The sequence below is a fragment of the Pituophis catenifer genome, unplaced genomic scaffold, assembly GCF_029215685.1.
Source record: "Pituophis catenifer annectens isolate HBS135680 unplaced genomic scaffold, rPitCat1.0.hap2 SCAF_16, whole genome shotgun sequence".
Taxonomy (NCBI): domain Eukaryota; kingdom Metazoa; phylum Chordata; class Lepidosauria; order Squamata; family Colubridae; genus Pituophis; species Pituophis catenifer.
In genome coordinates this window covers 4,129,573-4,147,221 of record NW_027256896.1, presented here as the reverse complement: position 1 = coordinate 4,147,221, position 17,649 = coordinate 4,129,573, and the positions used below count along the sequence as shown (strand labels likewise).

At 44.5% G+C, this 17,649-nt stretch overlaps 1 protein-coding gene across 2 annotated transcripts in view; it reads left to right on the top strand.

Moving 5' to 3' along the window:
- Positions 1–17,649, top strand: part of USP7 (ubiquitin specific peptidase 7) — a 105,540-nt gene that overhangs the window by 40,036 nt on the left and 47,855 nt on the right. For both annotated transcript variants that reach the window (XM_070955391.1, XM_070955390.1), the window contains exon 2: positions 6,278–6,382. In XM_070955391.1, coding sequence (XP_070811492.1) covers positions 6,278–6,382 — 105 coding nt within the window. The remainder of the gene's footprint in view (positions 1–6,277; positions 6,383–17,649) is intronic.

The window sequence follows — 17,649 nt, the reverse complement described above, 5'->3', positions numbered from 1 at the left end:
AAAGTTAGGAGATTTTGTTCCAGTACTTTTTAGGGCCAGAATAGATTCCAGAGACTATATGCTGCCTTTAGGAAAAAGAAATAACAGTTTTAATTACAGAGCATGAAGTATCTGGCTTGCTAATAATATGGGCCAAAAGAATGTTGAAAAAGCAACTGATGACTATGGCAAAGGGTGCATTAGAATGGTTAGAATGCATTTGAAAGGGAAGGATTCTCCAAAATGAAAAAAAGCCAGCCACAATGCAAGAGAGAGAGAGAGATAAACAAGATAAAGTTATGATTATGTGACGTGGTACTAAGACAGTAAAGAGAGAAAAAGAGAAAGAGAAGAAGAAAATAATCAGTGTAGGCATTTTTAAGAGACCATATTCACTCTGGCAAACAGTGACGTTGGCAGTTTATTTATTTATTATTTATTTATTAATTTAATTTGTATACCGCCCTTCTCCCAGAAGGGACTCAGGGCGGTGAACAGCCAAAATTAAAAAACATACAAATGCAAAAGTTAAGATAATTAAAAGAATTAAATCATTGGCTACCCAAATTTAAAACCCCAAATCCATAAAATTTAAAATCCCAATTAAAAAACCATTTAGGCTAGGCCGGCTTGATGAAATAAAAACGTCTTCAGGGCTTTACGGAAGGTCCGGAGGTCCGGGATCAATCGTATTCCAGGAGGCAGCTCATTCCACAGGGCGGGTGCCCCCACAGAGAAGGCTCGCCCCCTGGGGGCCGCCAGCCGACATTGCCTGACCGACGGCACCCCGAGGAGGCCCTCTCTGTGAGAGCGTATTGGCCGGTGGGAGGTTATCGGTAGCAGCAGGCGGTCTCGCAAATACCCTGGCCCTAAGCCATGGAGCGCTTTAAAGATGAGAACCAACACCTTAAAGCGCACCCGGAAGACCACCGGGAGCCAATGCAGCTCGCGCAGGAGAGGTGTTACGTGGGAGCGCCACGTCGCTCCCATAATCACCCGCGCGGCCGCATTCTGCACCAGCTGGAGCCTCCGGGTGCTCCTCAGGGGGAGCCCCATGTAGAGAGCGTTACAGTAGTCCAGGCGTGACGTAACCAAGGCATGAGTGACTGTGCACAAGGAGTCCCGATCCAGAAAGGGGCGCAACTGGCGTATCAGGCGAGTTCTCTGCTCATTTGTCTTCTCTAATCAGTGTAAGGTGACTTCTCCCCGAATTATTTGGGAGGGGAAAAACATCGCGACTTCCCATGGGAGATGCTCTTTTCACCACATTTTGCATGGAGTTGGGTTCCGGATACGGCATTTTACGAAGGATTGTGACAAACTGGAATGGATTGTAAAGACGACTAATAAGGATGGGCAAAAGACTGGATGGGCAAAATCCACTTGGATTTGGGAATGGGCTATTTTCCATCCCCGAGACGGTTTTGCATGTTCCAGAGCTTGGACTCTGGAATACTCTGTCACCAAATCAGTAAGTTTAGAATATCCCTATCAGAAGCCAAGAGCTGCAAAGGGACAGCAAAGTTGCTGGGTGTGTCTACCCTTGAGAAGACTGAGAAAGGATACCATAAACCTGTAAGTTCCCAGAAGTAATCAGAGCTAATTTCCCTTACAGCTCATCCTCAATTTACAACCATTTCTTTAGTGACTGCTTGAAGTTACAACTTATGACTATTTTTCACACTTACGATGATTGCAGCATTCCCATGATCATGTGATCAAAATTCTGACAGGCAAAGTCAATGGGGAATCCAGATTCACGTAACAATCGTGTTACTAATTTAACGTCTGTAGTGATTCATTTAACAACTGGCAAGAAAGGCCGTAAAATGGGGCAAAAACTCAGTCAACCACTGTCTCGCTTAGCAGTAAAAAACGTGGGGCTCAACTGTGGTTGTAAGACAAGGACTAGCTGTTCTTGAAGGATGTCATGATAAAGTGGCCCTGAGCATATGGAGGAGCTTCAGAAAGCAGCCCCTCACCCAGCTGCTTCAAAGAAAGCATGCACAATCAGCATACTTTTCGCCGTGCCCTCAAAACTTTCCTATTTCATCAAGCTGGGCTGGCGTAACCCTCCCCCCCCTTTAGATATTTTTAATTGTAAATGGATTTTAGTTGGGAGGTTTTAAATTTTGGGCCTAAATTTTGTTTAATTCTTTTAAAATTTAAAATTTTGTTTTGGGATGTTTTTTATTCTAGGCTGTGCACCGCCCTGAGTCCAGTAGGAAAAGGGCAGTATAAAAATTGAATAAAATAAATAAAATAAATAAATAATACTTCCCCAATTATTTAATTAATTATTTCAAGATAATTCTGGCACAAGTTTGTGTAAAATCTGTGAGTTTAATTTTGTTAAAGGAAATGCCTGTGCATATTCCCAATGTATCTTTTGTTTTCAAAATAATAATGGAAAAGTCTACTGATTTGTGTTTTTCGTACTAAAAGGGTTGTTAAATTCCCCTCTTTGAAAGAAGACCTGTTTTCTGTTCAGGGTGGATTTGATTTAAATCAAGTTTATTTAAATCATGATTTAAATCATAATCTAAATCACTTGTAAAAAAGGCTTGATTTAAATCAACTTGATTTAAATCATCATTTTTAAAGCGCAACTGTCATCTTTGCCCCGCAGTGGCTCCTCCTCTGACCAGCTGTTGACTCACCGACAGTCCCAATATTGCAGGATATACAGCCTCATGCTACAGAACTAAGCTCCATTTCATGCTGAATAAACTCAATTATTAATGTATCTTAAATAGAAAACTATCTTTAGATAGATTTTTACTCCAGAAGCATTTTATTAAAATAAATTTTATAAAAATAAAAAAAATCCAATTTAAATTTTTTAAAAAATCTGATTTTTTAAATTTTATTTTTAAAAAAATCATAGATTTTTATCCACCCTGTTTCTGTTGTTTCAGAGAGCAGGTATGAAAAAGTGTTTTTATTTTACAAGATGGTTAACATTGTAAGCTGCCCAGAGTCAGCTTGTGGTGAGATAGGCAGCAAACAAAAATGAAAGAAAGAAAAGAAAGAGAGAAAGAGAAGGAAAGAAGGATTGGTCCAAAGTTAGGAAAATATTCCTTATAAAAAGTATCTTGACAGTGGAAGCAGTATGGGTTACCCAGTGTAGATAACTTCACTGAATGTGTTTGAACGAAGCTAGAAAATCATCTGGCATGGATGCTTTAATTCATTGTCATCATTGATGGTGTTACCTAGTTTGGTAATGAACCATCTGTAAGAAATCCGAGCTCAGAGAGTCCCATGGACCCCACGGTTCAACCCTGAGCTATAAATATTCTCTTCTTTTGAATGCTTTAATTTGGAGTCTTAATTAGACTTGATAGACTGAGTGCCCCCTTCCTACAGTGTGATTATTTGAAATCTGCAGGGCGCCAGGTTGGGAAAGAATTTTTCTGTGTAATCATATTATATGAACAAGTCTTATAATTTCATAAAAGTAAACAGAACCTCTTGTTGGTAAGTTCAGACATATATCCTCGAGGAAATGAGGGATGCCACTGAGCAGGAAAAGGCTTTAATCAGATTTGAACAGACCATGTCCAGCTAAGTCTCTTAGGTAGGCTTCTGTGATATTGTGATGTTTCAATTTATGGTGGCAGTTTGGATATTTAATAGACGTCTGGAAGTAAAAGCTTCTTAAACTCTGTTTCATCATTGCAAATTTTGCTTTGATAAAAATCGTAACGTACCAAGTCACGTCTAAAAAAACAAAGATACCCATCCTGTAGTTTTTAGATCATTTTAACCAATTTGCTTGTCCAATAGTTAATCAAGAAGGTATAACTAGATACAGATCACCAAGTATCCCGTTCATAAGCTGTCTCTTGGCAATTTAGATAGTCATCGACTTACAAAGTTCATTTAGTTCATTTGATCACGTGATCAAGTTCAGATGCTTGACAACTGACTCATATTTATGACGGTTGCATTGTCTCTGGGTCTTGTAATAACATTTTGTGACCTTCTGACAAGCAAAGTTAACAGGGAAGCCAGATTCACAACAACCATATTACTAATTTGTTTGTTTGTTTATTTGTTTATTTATTTATTTATTGGTTCGATTTATATGCCGCCCTTCTCCGGAGACTCGGGGCGGCTTACAATGCGTTAAGCAATAGCCTTCATACTTTTGTATATACTTGCTTAGTAGGGCTTTCGGGGGCCCCTAAGCGGTGTTCTTTTTTATACAAAGTCAGTTTATTGCCCTCACAATCCGGGTCCTTATTTTACCTATCTCGAAAGGATGGAAGGCTGAGTCAACCTTGAGCCTGGTGATGTCAACTTGCAAAGCTTTCAAGTTGCCATGAGCAGGAGGGAGGGAGAACTGAAGTGAATTCCATACATTTTTCTGACCGCAATCAGAAGGAGGGTGTTAGGTTTCACAGCCAGCCAAAGTGGTTAATTGGAAAATGTGATTTATGACATGGCCAGGGGGGAGGGGAGAGACAGGGTCATAGGGGAACATAAATCTACGTGGGATCAGTCCTGACTGCATCCGAGTATTGCCGGAATGTTGCTCCTAATAAATGACTATATTTCCTTTGAAGTTTGGATCATGGCTCATGAATTAATTAGGGCATCTTTCGGAAACTTGACAGTGAGATTTGAACTTGCAGTAATTGCAGGCAGCTGGTGTCACTTAACAGCACTTTAGTCTGCTGTGCCACCAAGGCTCTTGAACAACTACAGTGATTCACTTAACAACTGTGGCAAAAAAAATAAATCGTAAAATAAGCCAAAATTCGCTTAACAAATGTCTCTCTTAGGAATAGAAATTTTGGGGTCAATTGCAATTGTAAGTCAATAAGAGTTGTAGTGAAATCCACATGGTTGGAAATCTTATCCTAAACAAAAGGGCATTCTTTCGTAAGGATAATGAAAAATTAGTTACTGCCTAACAATAAGTTGTGAATTAAAAATGAAAATAAGGCTTTGCGTTTTGGAGATACTACATGAAATAATAAAATTTTATAGCATTAACAAGTAACTTGGAAAACTTTTCAAAGCAGAAAAAAACAGTAGGTCAGTGATGGAAAACAGAATACTAATGATACAGTTCCAGAGGACTGAAGGGCCAAACTATAATTTAGGTACAGCTGGATCTTCTATTTTTCTGGGGAAGGGGGGTGGAATAACTGTTAATCTGGCAATACTAAAATATAAATGGTTTAATTCTTTATGCAGTCTTCTGCTAAATATGACTCTTGTGCTAGTTAGCATGTTTGGCTGTAGGGATAATGAAGGGTTTCTACATTATTACAATTTAGAGGCCTCAACTGTGCCTTGCATTTTCCAATTCATTTTAAATGCCGTAAAATATGTGCTGAGCAAATTTTACAGTTTTCCCATAAGACATAGCATGTTTTCTGAAACCAAGTTTTGTGGGGTGGGGGTGGGGGGGTTGGAATTTTTTTACACTGGGCGCTGTGTTTTTCCCTAAGATCACTGAAGACAGCACCTGTAGTGATATAACTTTGGTGGTAAATACTGTATGATGAAGGCCACCAAAGCTCTGTCCTGGGTGCTGAATACCTTTTGAAGGCCAAGATGTTTGACATGTAATGGGGAGGCGGTGGGGGGGGGGGAGAGCATACTAGTTTTACATTGATTTCCAGATCACACTGTGAGTGAAAAGCAGTGAAAACCTATGATTTGAAAACTTTTAACATTAATAATAATTCTGTCTGGTTTCTGCAAGCATAAGCTGGGGCTGTTGTAGAACAAAATGAGAAGCAACAGGCTGTCATCAAACAGTTGTGACTATGTTTATTATTTTTCTTCTTTGGGATTACATTCCAGAAAAATGAGCTGAAGTATTTTATTAATACAAACAGAGATGTTATTGGTGGATGGTGGGGAAGTGAAAGAGAGAGAGAGATGATAAAGGTAGAAGAGTAATTTGCAGAGCTAGAAGGGCAATATTTTCGAACATTATTTATCTGCTGATAAATTGTTTTGTTCGCCATCTTTTATGTACACGAAGAGACAGTTCAAGTGAACTAGTAAGATGAATATTGATTGTGTGTTACAGTTGTGTGGCTGTTTAATGCATTTTTATCTTTTGAATTTATATGTACATTTTCCCTAGCTGTTGCCCCCTGCCCTGTCCCTCACCCCACTCCCAACATGGTAACATTAGGATGGCCAACCCAACATATCGGGACTTTGCCATATTGACAGAAACAGCTTTATCCATTCCTTCGCTATATTGGTCCATACTGCTGGGCACAGTCCACATTTATCGATGTGTTTCTGTTTTCTTTGCCCTCAAAAGCTGGAGATGCCGATGATCCACCAAGAATTACCCCAAATCCAGTCATCAATGGGAATGTAGCCATGGCTGATGGTCACAATAACACAGAAGAAGACATGGAAGATGGTGAGTTAAACTTGCTCTCAGGTTGGTGGTGATGTGGAAAGCTGGCTTTGTTTTCTTCAGCAAGGACTCCCCGAGGGTTTGCTATGCTAGTTACGGAGACCTATCTAGGGAAGAAAACTTCTGAAACATTTGAAACGAAGCTTGCAGTGGATAAAACCGATAAAGAACGTTTTCTTCCTCTTTCGAAACCCAGAATTATTAAATTAAATTAAATTAATGGTAGATACAGGACAGAGAAAGCAAAATATTTCCCTACATGATGTATAAACGACTTGTAGGATTCATTGCAGTTGGATGAACAATGCAATACAATGAATCCTACATTTTAACCTGTTCTGAATCTCTCACTATTTACCTTCAATGGATGAACCCAGGTTCTAGGATTATATGGGAAAGAAAAAACTGTCTTTCTAAACCCCCCTCTATAGAGAGTATTGTTTTAGACAGTTCTGTCAATGTTTTTCTTATTTTTAATTTAACAAGTCCCAAATATTGCAAACTTTTGTTACCGTTGTGTTCATATAGCCCTTGATTTTTACCATTTTCTACTTCTTTTCCACTTAATGAAAAACATTACACATGTTTTTTTAGACTGAATTTGTTTCTCAATATCCATCATGTGGTTGTGCACATAGATGAGGCAAAACAGAGAACAGGTATTCTACACAGGGAATGGATTTGAAGTTTTCCAAACCAACAATTTTTACTAATAATTTCCTAGGAATCATTGATCCAATAGAATATAATCAGATGTACTGAATGAACTCTTGAATGGTTTACAATTAACTAATAATTGATATTGGCCAATATACAATATTTTATGCAATATTTCATATGCCAACAAGGAGAATTATGAAGTAGAGGTAAGAGCTGTGGTGGCTCAGTGGTTGGAATGCAATATTGCAGGCTAACTCACTGCCCACAGCCAGGAGTTCAATTCTGACCAGCTCAAGGTTGACTCAGCCTTCCATCCTTCTGAGGTAAGTAAAATGAGGCCCTAGATTGTTGGAGGCGATATGCTGAATCTGTAAACTGTTTATAGAGGGCAGTAAAGCACTATGAAACTAGAGAGAGAGAGAGAGAGAGAGAGAGATTGCTAAGTGTTATTTTTATTTTATTGACATAATTTTCATGCTGTTTTTTCAAGAAATCGAGTTTCTCTTTAGTTGTTTGATTTGATAAACTTTAAAGAAATATACAACTTAAAAATAAAATATTTATTTGAAAAAAACAAATTATGAAAAGGAAAATATAGCAGTAGTAGCACATTGTATCTGTATTTGTACAAGTAGTTTATTTTAAAGTACATTTTGTGCCATAGAATGAAAAAAGAACACATTTTATTGTTAAATTATTTGTTACCTTATCATTAGTAAAATACGTATAGCAGTTCAATAGGTATAAAATAAGTGGTATAAAACCAACAAACTAAAGTACATTAAGCAACGCAAATTAAGATTGAGATATTTGTATAAATAACTAAATATTACTGTTTATTGTTGTTATAAGTACCTGCAAGAAGGAGTCTTTTTTGTTCATTAAATAATATAAGAATGACAAGATAATTTTAGATTAACTCCCAGGAGTTTTCAAACAGCTTTCTTTTATAATCCCTCATAAAAAGAAGTATCTCATTAGGATTTGGATTTGGCAAGAAATAAATATAAATATTACTGCTTTTCTCTTTGTCACCTAGAAACCCCCCCCCCTCATTTCGAAAGGCTAAGAACCCACCCACCCCTTTTTTCCATTTCAAAAGGCTAGGGATGTTTAAGGATTACAATAGTAAACACATGCACTTGTGCGCTCCAAAAACTGCCAATTGTTCCGACATGCCATAAAAGGAGTCGCCAGATGGTAAGATACATCTGCCTGACAAAGGATTGCTTTGATGCAGGGGGTCTCCAAAGTTGGGAACATGAAGACTTGCAGACTTCAACTCCCAGAATTCCTCAGCCAGCGGCTGGCTGAAGAATTCTGGGAGTTGAAGTCCACAAGTCTTTATGTTGCTGAGTTTGGAGACCCCCTGTCTGATTGGTAGAAGTTTTGGACAGATGGCTGGACCCCATAGGTTCCCAGTCATCTTTCTGCTCATTTTTTCTGCATGTTATTTGATAATGTTTATAACTTGATCTATTATTTGGACAGGAAGTGATGGGGCTGGGACCTCAGGCACTTGAAGTAGCTTTCTGCTAAAATGAAAGTCTGCGGGAAACTATTTTTGGACTTTTGTCACAGGTTTCCTAAAAACGTAAACCAACCCTCCGGAGCAACAGTCAACCACAAACGATGCACCGAGCAGATTTTAGTGAGAATAGCACCTTTGACTCCCGAAAGGAGAAACCTGGGCAGAAGAAGCAGCTGCATCCTTTCTCGTTAAAATTCACTTCAACTTGGGTTCACATGTCGTATTAACCCAAATCATGTTTTGTTGGATCTGGTGCTTTGTAAATTGTAGTTTATGGTTTAATGTTATGTGTGAGCCTGGCTTGTCCAACAAAGCACAGTTATATCAAAATTTGCTTAGCGTGGGGAATTCTTAGCGTGTGAATTCAAGCTGAGAAATGGAGATGCACTGTGAACTCTTATGTGCCTTCAAGTCAGTCAGTTTTAACTCCTACCAACTGCCCAGACGGGTCCCAAATAGTTTTCTTGGCAACATTTTGAAAGAGGCTCTTTCAAAATGCCCCCACTTTACCACCCTTCTTTCCACAGTTGTTAAGTGAATCACTGTGGTTATTAAGTTAGGAACATGGTGGCTAAGTGAATCTGGCTTCCCCATTGTCAGAAGGTTACAGAAGGGGATCACGTGACCCCAGGGACTCTGCAACCTTCATGGATATGATGAACCAGTTGCCAAGTGTCTGAATTTTGATTATGGGGCATCATCAAAATGGACCATGGGGACTGTTATGCAACGGTCATAAGTGTGAAAAACTTATTGTTGCTTTTCAATTGTAACTAAATGGAACATTGTTAAATCGATTACCTGTACTACAGCAAAGTGGTTTAACATCTTTTGGCAAAATATCTCAATAATAAACTGAATTAGCTGTTAATGCATTTATTGAAGTTTGCTTTATGGTCACGTACTGTATTTCCTTTTTTTAAAAAAGATTTTTTAATTTTTAAACAAACAAACATAAAACCATCATCAATTTGCAAATAGTGTGTCGGTTGGTTACATGTCTTTTGTGCATCGTTCACCAAATTCATAGTTTACAATTTTCAATTTACCTTGAGTCTCATATCATCAATCTATATATTATTTATCCTCATTAATCATTTGTTTAGATATAACTATTTCTTCCCACATTATCATTCAAAGTATTCTAAGATTTAAGTTTAAGTATTAAGTTAAAGTATTCTAAGATTAAAGTTAATTTTTATTTATGACATTCATTTCAACCTTCTGAATCTATCCAATAATCATACATCTATATGTTATATTTCACATCGTTCTTCAATTCTTGTATTGTAGAAATCATTACCATATTTTTTTATCTGATAAAATAAATCCCATATCTTATAGTATTGTTTATCTTCTTGTTCTCTTAATTTCAAATGTCAATTTGCTCATTTCAGCACATTCCATTATTTTCTTAATAACTTCGTCCTGCATTGGTATTTTCTCATTTGGTATTGTATTTCCTAAGGAAGCGCCGCTGAGTTCAAGTGAAAATGACTCAGGATTTACCTAAAAAAATATGAATGACATTTTGGATGTGAAGCTGGCTCATGTCCTCCCACCTTCTAATTTTCTGGAGCTTTTGGTAGCCTTGCCTGACTGAACATAAATCCTGGCAGGAAAGAAGATGGAGCTAGCAGCTGTATTACTGTACAAGTGTATATTATTTTTTAAAAATCATATTTATACTAAAAAGCTTATACTAGAAATTTTCACTGTCCATCAATGGGTTAATTGCTTCAGCCTTGGCAAACAACTGAGTGTAGCTTTAAGAAAAGAACTTCCCCTTTCCCAGCTGCCCCAGCCACACCCCCAATCACATGATACCCCAGTCTTCGCTCAGTTGTTGGCAAACGCTGAAGTGTTTTTTGGGAGCTCCTAGATCCTAAGGTATTTTTCCTCCTTTAAGTTGTACTTTCAGTTTTTTCTCTTTCCTTTCCTAGGGGCGATTAGGCTTTTGGTTTATTTTTGATTACCTTCCTTTTCTACCAGGTTTATTTTCGTCTTTCGTTGCCGGGATCGGCGCTGTGAGAGCCGGCAGCGCTAATCAGCTGGGCGGGGGGGGTGCGGAGCTTCAAGCCGCCCATGCTACCGCCCTATCGCCCGGCGCCTTGCTTTTAAAAGGTTGAGAACCACCACCTCGCAGGGCTCCCGGAGCAAGCCGGCTTCACCTCCCAGGTGAGGGACAGCCTCCGCAGCGCCGGAACACAGCGATCCTGACCAGAGCACTCAAATCACCTGGATTAGGCAGAGAGCAGCCGCGGAAAGCCCGGCTAGCCTTGCCATCAGCCGCTACACTGCAGAAAGGCTTAAAGCGAAGGGCGCACAGCACGGCATCTGGTAGGACCCTCGGGCCACCAGTACAAGACCGCTGCTCATCTTCTGGCACCCCAGCCTCACGCCACGTGGTGCCCGCCATCTTGACGGACCCTCGGGCCGCCATCTTGGTGCAAGAGGCTTCTCCCTGACTGACCTTCCCCTGAGATTAGGGGCCAGCAGTTCCAGTCGTTGGGGTTGCCTTCATTCAGTGATCAGCTGGTGAGACCTCCAGGCTCTCAGCAACGGTTATCAGCATCGCCAGCACTTTACCATCGGGGCAAGCCATGTCTGACTCTTCCTCCTCATCGGAGTTGGAGCTGGAACTGAGCCCGCCTCGCAAGGGGGCCAAATCAGCCAAAAAGAGCAATAGCAAAAGGTCTGAGCATTCCAGCCGAAAGTCCAAGGCAAGCAAGGCGCAGCCCGTCCAGGATAGGGACGCACTAAGACTCCATAATGCGTTGGAAAGACAGTGTGCCAAGGCACAGAGGACATTGGCCACGTCCTTGGCCAAGGAAGCTACTTCCTCCGCACCAGGGGAGCCAGACTCTGCCATCGCAAGCCCGACGGAACTGGCTCAGACTCCAGCAACCCCGGCCCAGGCCCAGTCGGGCCCTCAGCCAAACGGCCCTCCCCCCTCGACCCCGGTCAGGCCTGAGCCCCTCTCGCCACCTGGGGCGGCACTCATCTCACCAGGAACACAGGGGGGGCCCTTGCCAGCCACACAACTGGACTTTCAAGCCATGTTTTCTTCGGCTTTATCCTCGTTCTTGGCTGCAAGCTGGCAGCAGGCGGCGCAACCACCCCACACCCGTTCCCGGGTTAAGGGATACAGCATCAGCCCCAGCCCCAAAGTCAGCCTCATCAAGCACGAGAATCCTCTTCTGATGACTCGGATCAGGCTGATGAGGGCCCGGAGGACGTGCAGTTCTCAGAAGACGAGGGACCGATGCCAGACTCACTGGCCTGTTCTGGCCGGCTCTCTTCAAGTCGCTGCTGCACAAAGCTCGCCGCACGACCAACTTGGGAGTGCCGGGGGAGGTCAGGACATCATCTCCTGCTACAGCGGGGCCCCACGATGCCCTCTTCAAATCCTCTAAACCAGAAAAGGACTGTATACCCTGTCCACAATTGTTCACTGACGTGATCCAGAACTCCTGGGGACAACCAGCCTCCCTGACAACACCCAGTAGCTTGGACAAAAAACTATATTGTTCAGCTCCTGAGCTGGAGGACCTACTAACGCTTCCAACAGTTGACCAGCCAGTCGCGTCTCTATCATCCGCCTCGGTCATCTCCACAGATGCGCTAGATGGCCTTAAGGCAGAGGACAAAAGAACGGAGGGGGCGTTCCGCAAGGCACACCAGGCGGCGGCCTGGGCGATCAGAACTTCTACCGCCACGTCCTTCTTCAGCAGAGCGGCCCTCATCTGGCTCTGCCAGATGCAAGAGAGGCTTCCACCAGAGGACACCAGACTGCAGCAAGACATAAATAAAATAATTGCTGCTACCCAATACGCCTCCAATGCCTCCCTAAACTCGGCAAAGTTCGCATCAAGAACCTTAGCCTCCACCGTCACGGCGAGGAGACTTTTCTGGCTACGCCCCTGGAAGGCAGACCTCAAAGCTAAGTGGAAGCTGGCCGCAGCCCCATACAAGGCACCTGATCTCTTCGGGGAGGCACTTGAACCAGTCCTAGTTGAAGACAAGGACAAAAGAAAAGTACTTCCTTCGTCTCACCGTCGCCAGGAAAGGAGGTACTCACCTTACCCCCTACAACAGCCCTTTCGTACCGGCGCAGGGCCCAAGGGGTCCTTTCCACACTGCTCCAACTACCAAGGCGGCGACCGGGCCCAGGATAGACAACAGTTCCGCGACAGAGGCAGGAACCAGCAGTCCAAACGTCCATTCCGTGGAGCCAGTTCCAAAGCCGCCAGGAGGGGGAAGTGACTCCCAAGCCGGGGGCCCCATTGGCGGAAGACTCCTATTCCAACGTCAATGGGCCTGGTCGACCTCGGACTCGTGGGTAAGGCGCACAGCTTCATCTGGACTATCCATCGAATTTTCAGGTCCGCCACCTCATCGCTTCATGAGATGTCCGATCCCGCAGTCCAGCGAGCTTCAGGGTCTGATGGTCCAGGAACTGACCCATCTCTTGGAGGTCAGAGCCATAGAACCGGTCTCACAGAATCACCAAGGTTCGGGGTTCTATTCCAGCCTCTTCCTGGTACCAAAGAACTCCGGGGGTTGGAGGGGCATCTTCAACCTAAAACGTCTGAACCGGTCAGTTCAATACCGCAAGTTCAAGATGCACTCGGTCAAATCCATCTTGACAGGGGTGAGACAAGGGGACCTACTCCAGTCAGTAGACCTTTGAGAGGCCTACCTGCACGTACCCATCCACCTAGATCACCGCCAGTTCCTGAGGTTCAAGTACGGGGGACGGCACTTCCAATACAGGGCAATGCCCTTCGGTCTCTCGTCAGCATCCCGCACCTTTACCAAGTTGGTAGCAGTAGTAGCAGCCAGATTACAGGCCACCCCTGTACGTGTCCTCTGCTACTTAGACAACATTCTGATCCTCTCGTCGTCACACAACCAAGTGGTCAGAGATTTGGAATCGGTCCTGGAAACGTTCCAAAGCCACGGCTTTACAATCAATTTTGAGAAGAGCCATCTTCAACCGTCCACCCAAATTCTCTACTTGGGGGCAGTGATAGACTCGATCAAGGGACAGGTTTTCTTGTCATCGGACAGAGTCCAGAGCATCCAAGATCTGGTTCAGCAGACACTGACAAGGAAGAAGGTTCCTCTTATTCATCTGTCCTGCCTCCTAGGAAAGATGGTCTCTTGCTTCGGCATCGTACCGTGGGCACGTAGACACTCGAGGGCGCTCCAATGGTTCCTCCTCCCCTTCCAACGTGCGGGGAAATCCAACTCGAAACGCTTAGTCACCGTCACCCCTCAGGTGCGACTATCCCTCAAGTGGTGGATCTCCCCCTCTCTCCTCAAGGGTTGGAGTTTCTGGACCAGGACAGACTGATCCTCACCACCGATGCAAGTCTCCGGGGGTGGGGAGCACACCTCCACAACCAGGTGGCACAAGGCCAGTGGTCCAGAAGCGAACAACGCAACAGCATCAACCTCCTAGAACTCCGGGCGATCAGGCTAGCCCTTCGCCACTTCCAGACCGCGGTTCAAGGTCAGCACATTCTGGTCCTGACGGACAACATTTCGGCCAAGGCGCACGTGAACAAGGAGGGGGGGACAAGGTCCCATCTGCTAATGCTAGAGTCCAAATCCCTGTTCAGTTGGGCGGAGAGGCATCTTCTCTCAATCAGGGCAGACCACATCTCGGGTTCGACCAACGTGACAGCGGACTGGCTCAGTCGAGAAACGATCGACCAGGCGGAATGGCAACTCCATCCCAGCCTCTTCCGGGAACTGGCGTCTTGGTTTGGGTACCCGGAGGTGGACATGTTTGCAACTCCGAGCAACACCCAACTGCCCTGCTTCGTGTCTCATTACCCGACCCCACAGGCGGAAGATCACGACGCCCTTCGCTGCAAGTGGCCAGAAGGCCTGCTGTACGCATTCCCACCGATCCCGCTGATTCCGCGGCTCATACGGAAGCTGATAGCAGAGAAGGCCGACCTGCTCCTTGTGGCTCCAAATTGGCCAAGAAGACCGTGGTTTGCCGACCTCGTGGCCCTAGCAACGGAGAGGCCGTGGGTGATTCCGCCACTCCAGGTAGTGCTATGCCAGGGCGAGGTGACTCACCCAGAACCTCAGTGGCTTCAATTAGCCGTCTGGCACTTGAACGGGTCATCCTAAAGAAAGACAATCTGCCAGATACAGTCGTCCGTACCATACAGGCGGCTAGGCAGCCCTCAACGACCCGCATCTATGAGGCATCCTGGAGGGCCTTCTGTTGCTGGGGCTCCCAGCACCATATGGACCCCACTACAGCAACGATACAAGATATCCTACAGTTCCTTCAGGCGGGTTTAGACAGAGGGCTGGCCCCCGCTACCCTAAAACGCCAGACCGCGGCACTGTCGACGGTTATCTCTTGTGCACCATACCAATCTCTTTCACTCCACCCATGCATTAAAGGTTTCCTACATGGGGCCAGGAACCTACGCCCTCCTACGGTGCACCGGTACCCGTCTTGGGATCTATCCCTGGTACTCCGGGCCCTGACGGGCCCTCCATTCGAGCCATTGGGATCTGTCACCCTCAAGTACCTGACCTTCCAAGGTGACCTTCCTCCTGGCCATCACCTCAGCACGGAGGGTCTCGGAAATCGCAGCACTTTCCATCCGTAAGGACCTTTGCATATTCCGAGATTTGTCGGTGATTCTTCGCCTGGATCCCGCCTTCATACCAAAGGTGAACTCATTGTTTCACAGGGCCCAGGAACTCATCTTACCGGATTTCTGTCCATCGCCTCGGGACCACAGGGAGAAGCGTTGGCACACCCTTGACGTCCGGCGAGCGTTACTACTGTATATACGCAGGACTGCAAGCTTTTGCCGCACCGAAGCCCTCCTGGTGTCGTTCAACCCGGCTTCCATGGGCCAGAAGGTCTCGGCTTCCACGGTCAGCAGATGGATCAAGGCCTGCATTGCGCTAGCGTATGAACTGAACTCCAGACCACTACCTGGCAAGATCCTACCCCACTCTACACGTAGCACAGCTACGTCAGCAGCCTGGGCTACTCAAGCATCCGTAGCAGACATTTGCAGAGCGGCGACCTGGTCTTCGCTGTCCCCGTTCATTCGCCACTACAGGATCGACGCCTTCGACTCAGCCAAGGCGTCCTTTGGCCGCAAGGTACTCCAACAAGTCGTGGTGGATGAAGACACTGCGGGCAGTCAGCCTCCCGCCCATGGGGTTTGAGCTTGGGTATATCCCATTGATGGATAGTGGGAGCAGCGCACAGGAAAATGGACATTGTCTTACCTGAACATCCCTTTTCTGGGCGCTGCGAACACTATCCATACACCCCCGATTCTAGGGCTTCCTGCCTGCTTGTGTTCAAAGGTCTCCTTATTTGGTTTTCCTTGTTGGAAGTTTGGTTGTTAATAAAAGTTATGTTCCCGTTATTCACTAGTCGGTGGTTTGTTTGGCTACACCCTCGCTCAGACTGGGGTATCATGTGATTGGGGGTGTGGCTGGGGCAGCCGGGAAAGGGGAAGTTCTTTTCTTAAAGCCACACTCAGTTGTTTGCCAAGGCTGAAGCAATTAACCCATTGATGGACAGTGTTCGCAGTGCCCAGAAAAGGGACATTCAGGTAAGACAACGTCCAGTTCATGATGACGAAGTAGGATAAAAACCTACAACCGTGATAGCGAACCTATGGCACGTATGCCAGAGGTGGCACGCAGAGCCATCTCTGTGGACACACGCCGTTGTCAGCTGCTTTTCTGGTTTCTGGCACCAGCTGGTCTTCGCGGGCGCCGAAGTGTTGGAAAACAGCCAAAAACCAGACAATTTTCAGGCTGTTTTCTGGGCTATTTTTGGGGCGTTTCCCGGGCTGTTTTTAGGCTGTTTTCAGGCAGTTTTTGGGCCATTCCCCGATCCAAAAACAACCCTGAAAACAGCCCAAAAACAGGTATGCTTGCGCCGGCCAGCTGGTCTTTGGGTTTCCGGTGCTGGTACGCTAACATGCAAACGCATTCTGGTTTGGGCAAGGTTCGCCATCACTGACCTACAAGTTGTAAAGTTGTAATAGAGGTGTATCCTACTTTTCTGTCTGTCTGTCTGTCTGTCTGTCTGTCTGTCTGTCTCTCCCTCCCCTCCCTCCCTCCCTCTGTATATATGTAGTCCTCGACTTATAACAGTTCATTTAGTGACCTTTCAAAATTACAACGACACTAAAAAAGTGATTTATGACTGTTTTTCACACTTACAACCGTCATGGCATCCCCATGGTCGCATGATCAAAATTTGGACACTTGGTAACTGTCTCATATTTATGACGGTTGTGGCGTCCCTAGAGTCACGTGATCTCCTTTTGCGACCTCCTGAGAAGCAAAGTCAACGGGGAAGCAAGATTCACTGTACAACCATGTTACTAACTTGACAGCTCCAGTGAGTTACGTAACAATTGTGGCAAAAAAAGGTTGTAAAATGGGACAAAACTCAGTTAATGCCTGTCTTGCTTAGCAACTGAAATTTGGGCTCAGTTGTGGTCATAAATTGAGGATTACCTGTATTTAGTTATTGGTGGAATTTTATTTTAACTTACTCTGCCATATAATTGTACTGACCAGCTCCCACTGCAAAGGGCAATTCTGGAGATTTTGTTCTGATGCATTAACAATTTGGAGTACAGTTTTCTTGTGGCACAACAGTTTAACAGATTAACAGAGTTGGAAGGGACCTTGTAGGTCATCTAGTCCAACACCCCCCCATCCAAGCAGGAGACCTTGCACCATTTTGACAGATGGCAGTCCAGTCTCTTCTTGAAAGTCTCAAGTGATGAAGCTCCCACAACTTCTGAAGGCAACGTCTGTTCCATGGGTTGATTGCTCTCACTGTCAGAAAATTTATCCTTATTTCTAGGTTGAATCTCTCCTTGTTCAGTTTCCATCCATTATTCCTTGTCTGGCCTTCAGGTACCTTGGAAAAAAGCTTAACCCCCCTCCTCTCTGTGGCAGCCCCTCAAATATTGGAAGATTGCTATCCTGTCTCCGCTGGTCCTTCACTAGACTAGCCAGGCCCAGTTCCTGCAACCATTCTTCGTACGTTTTAGCC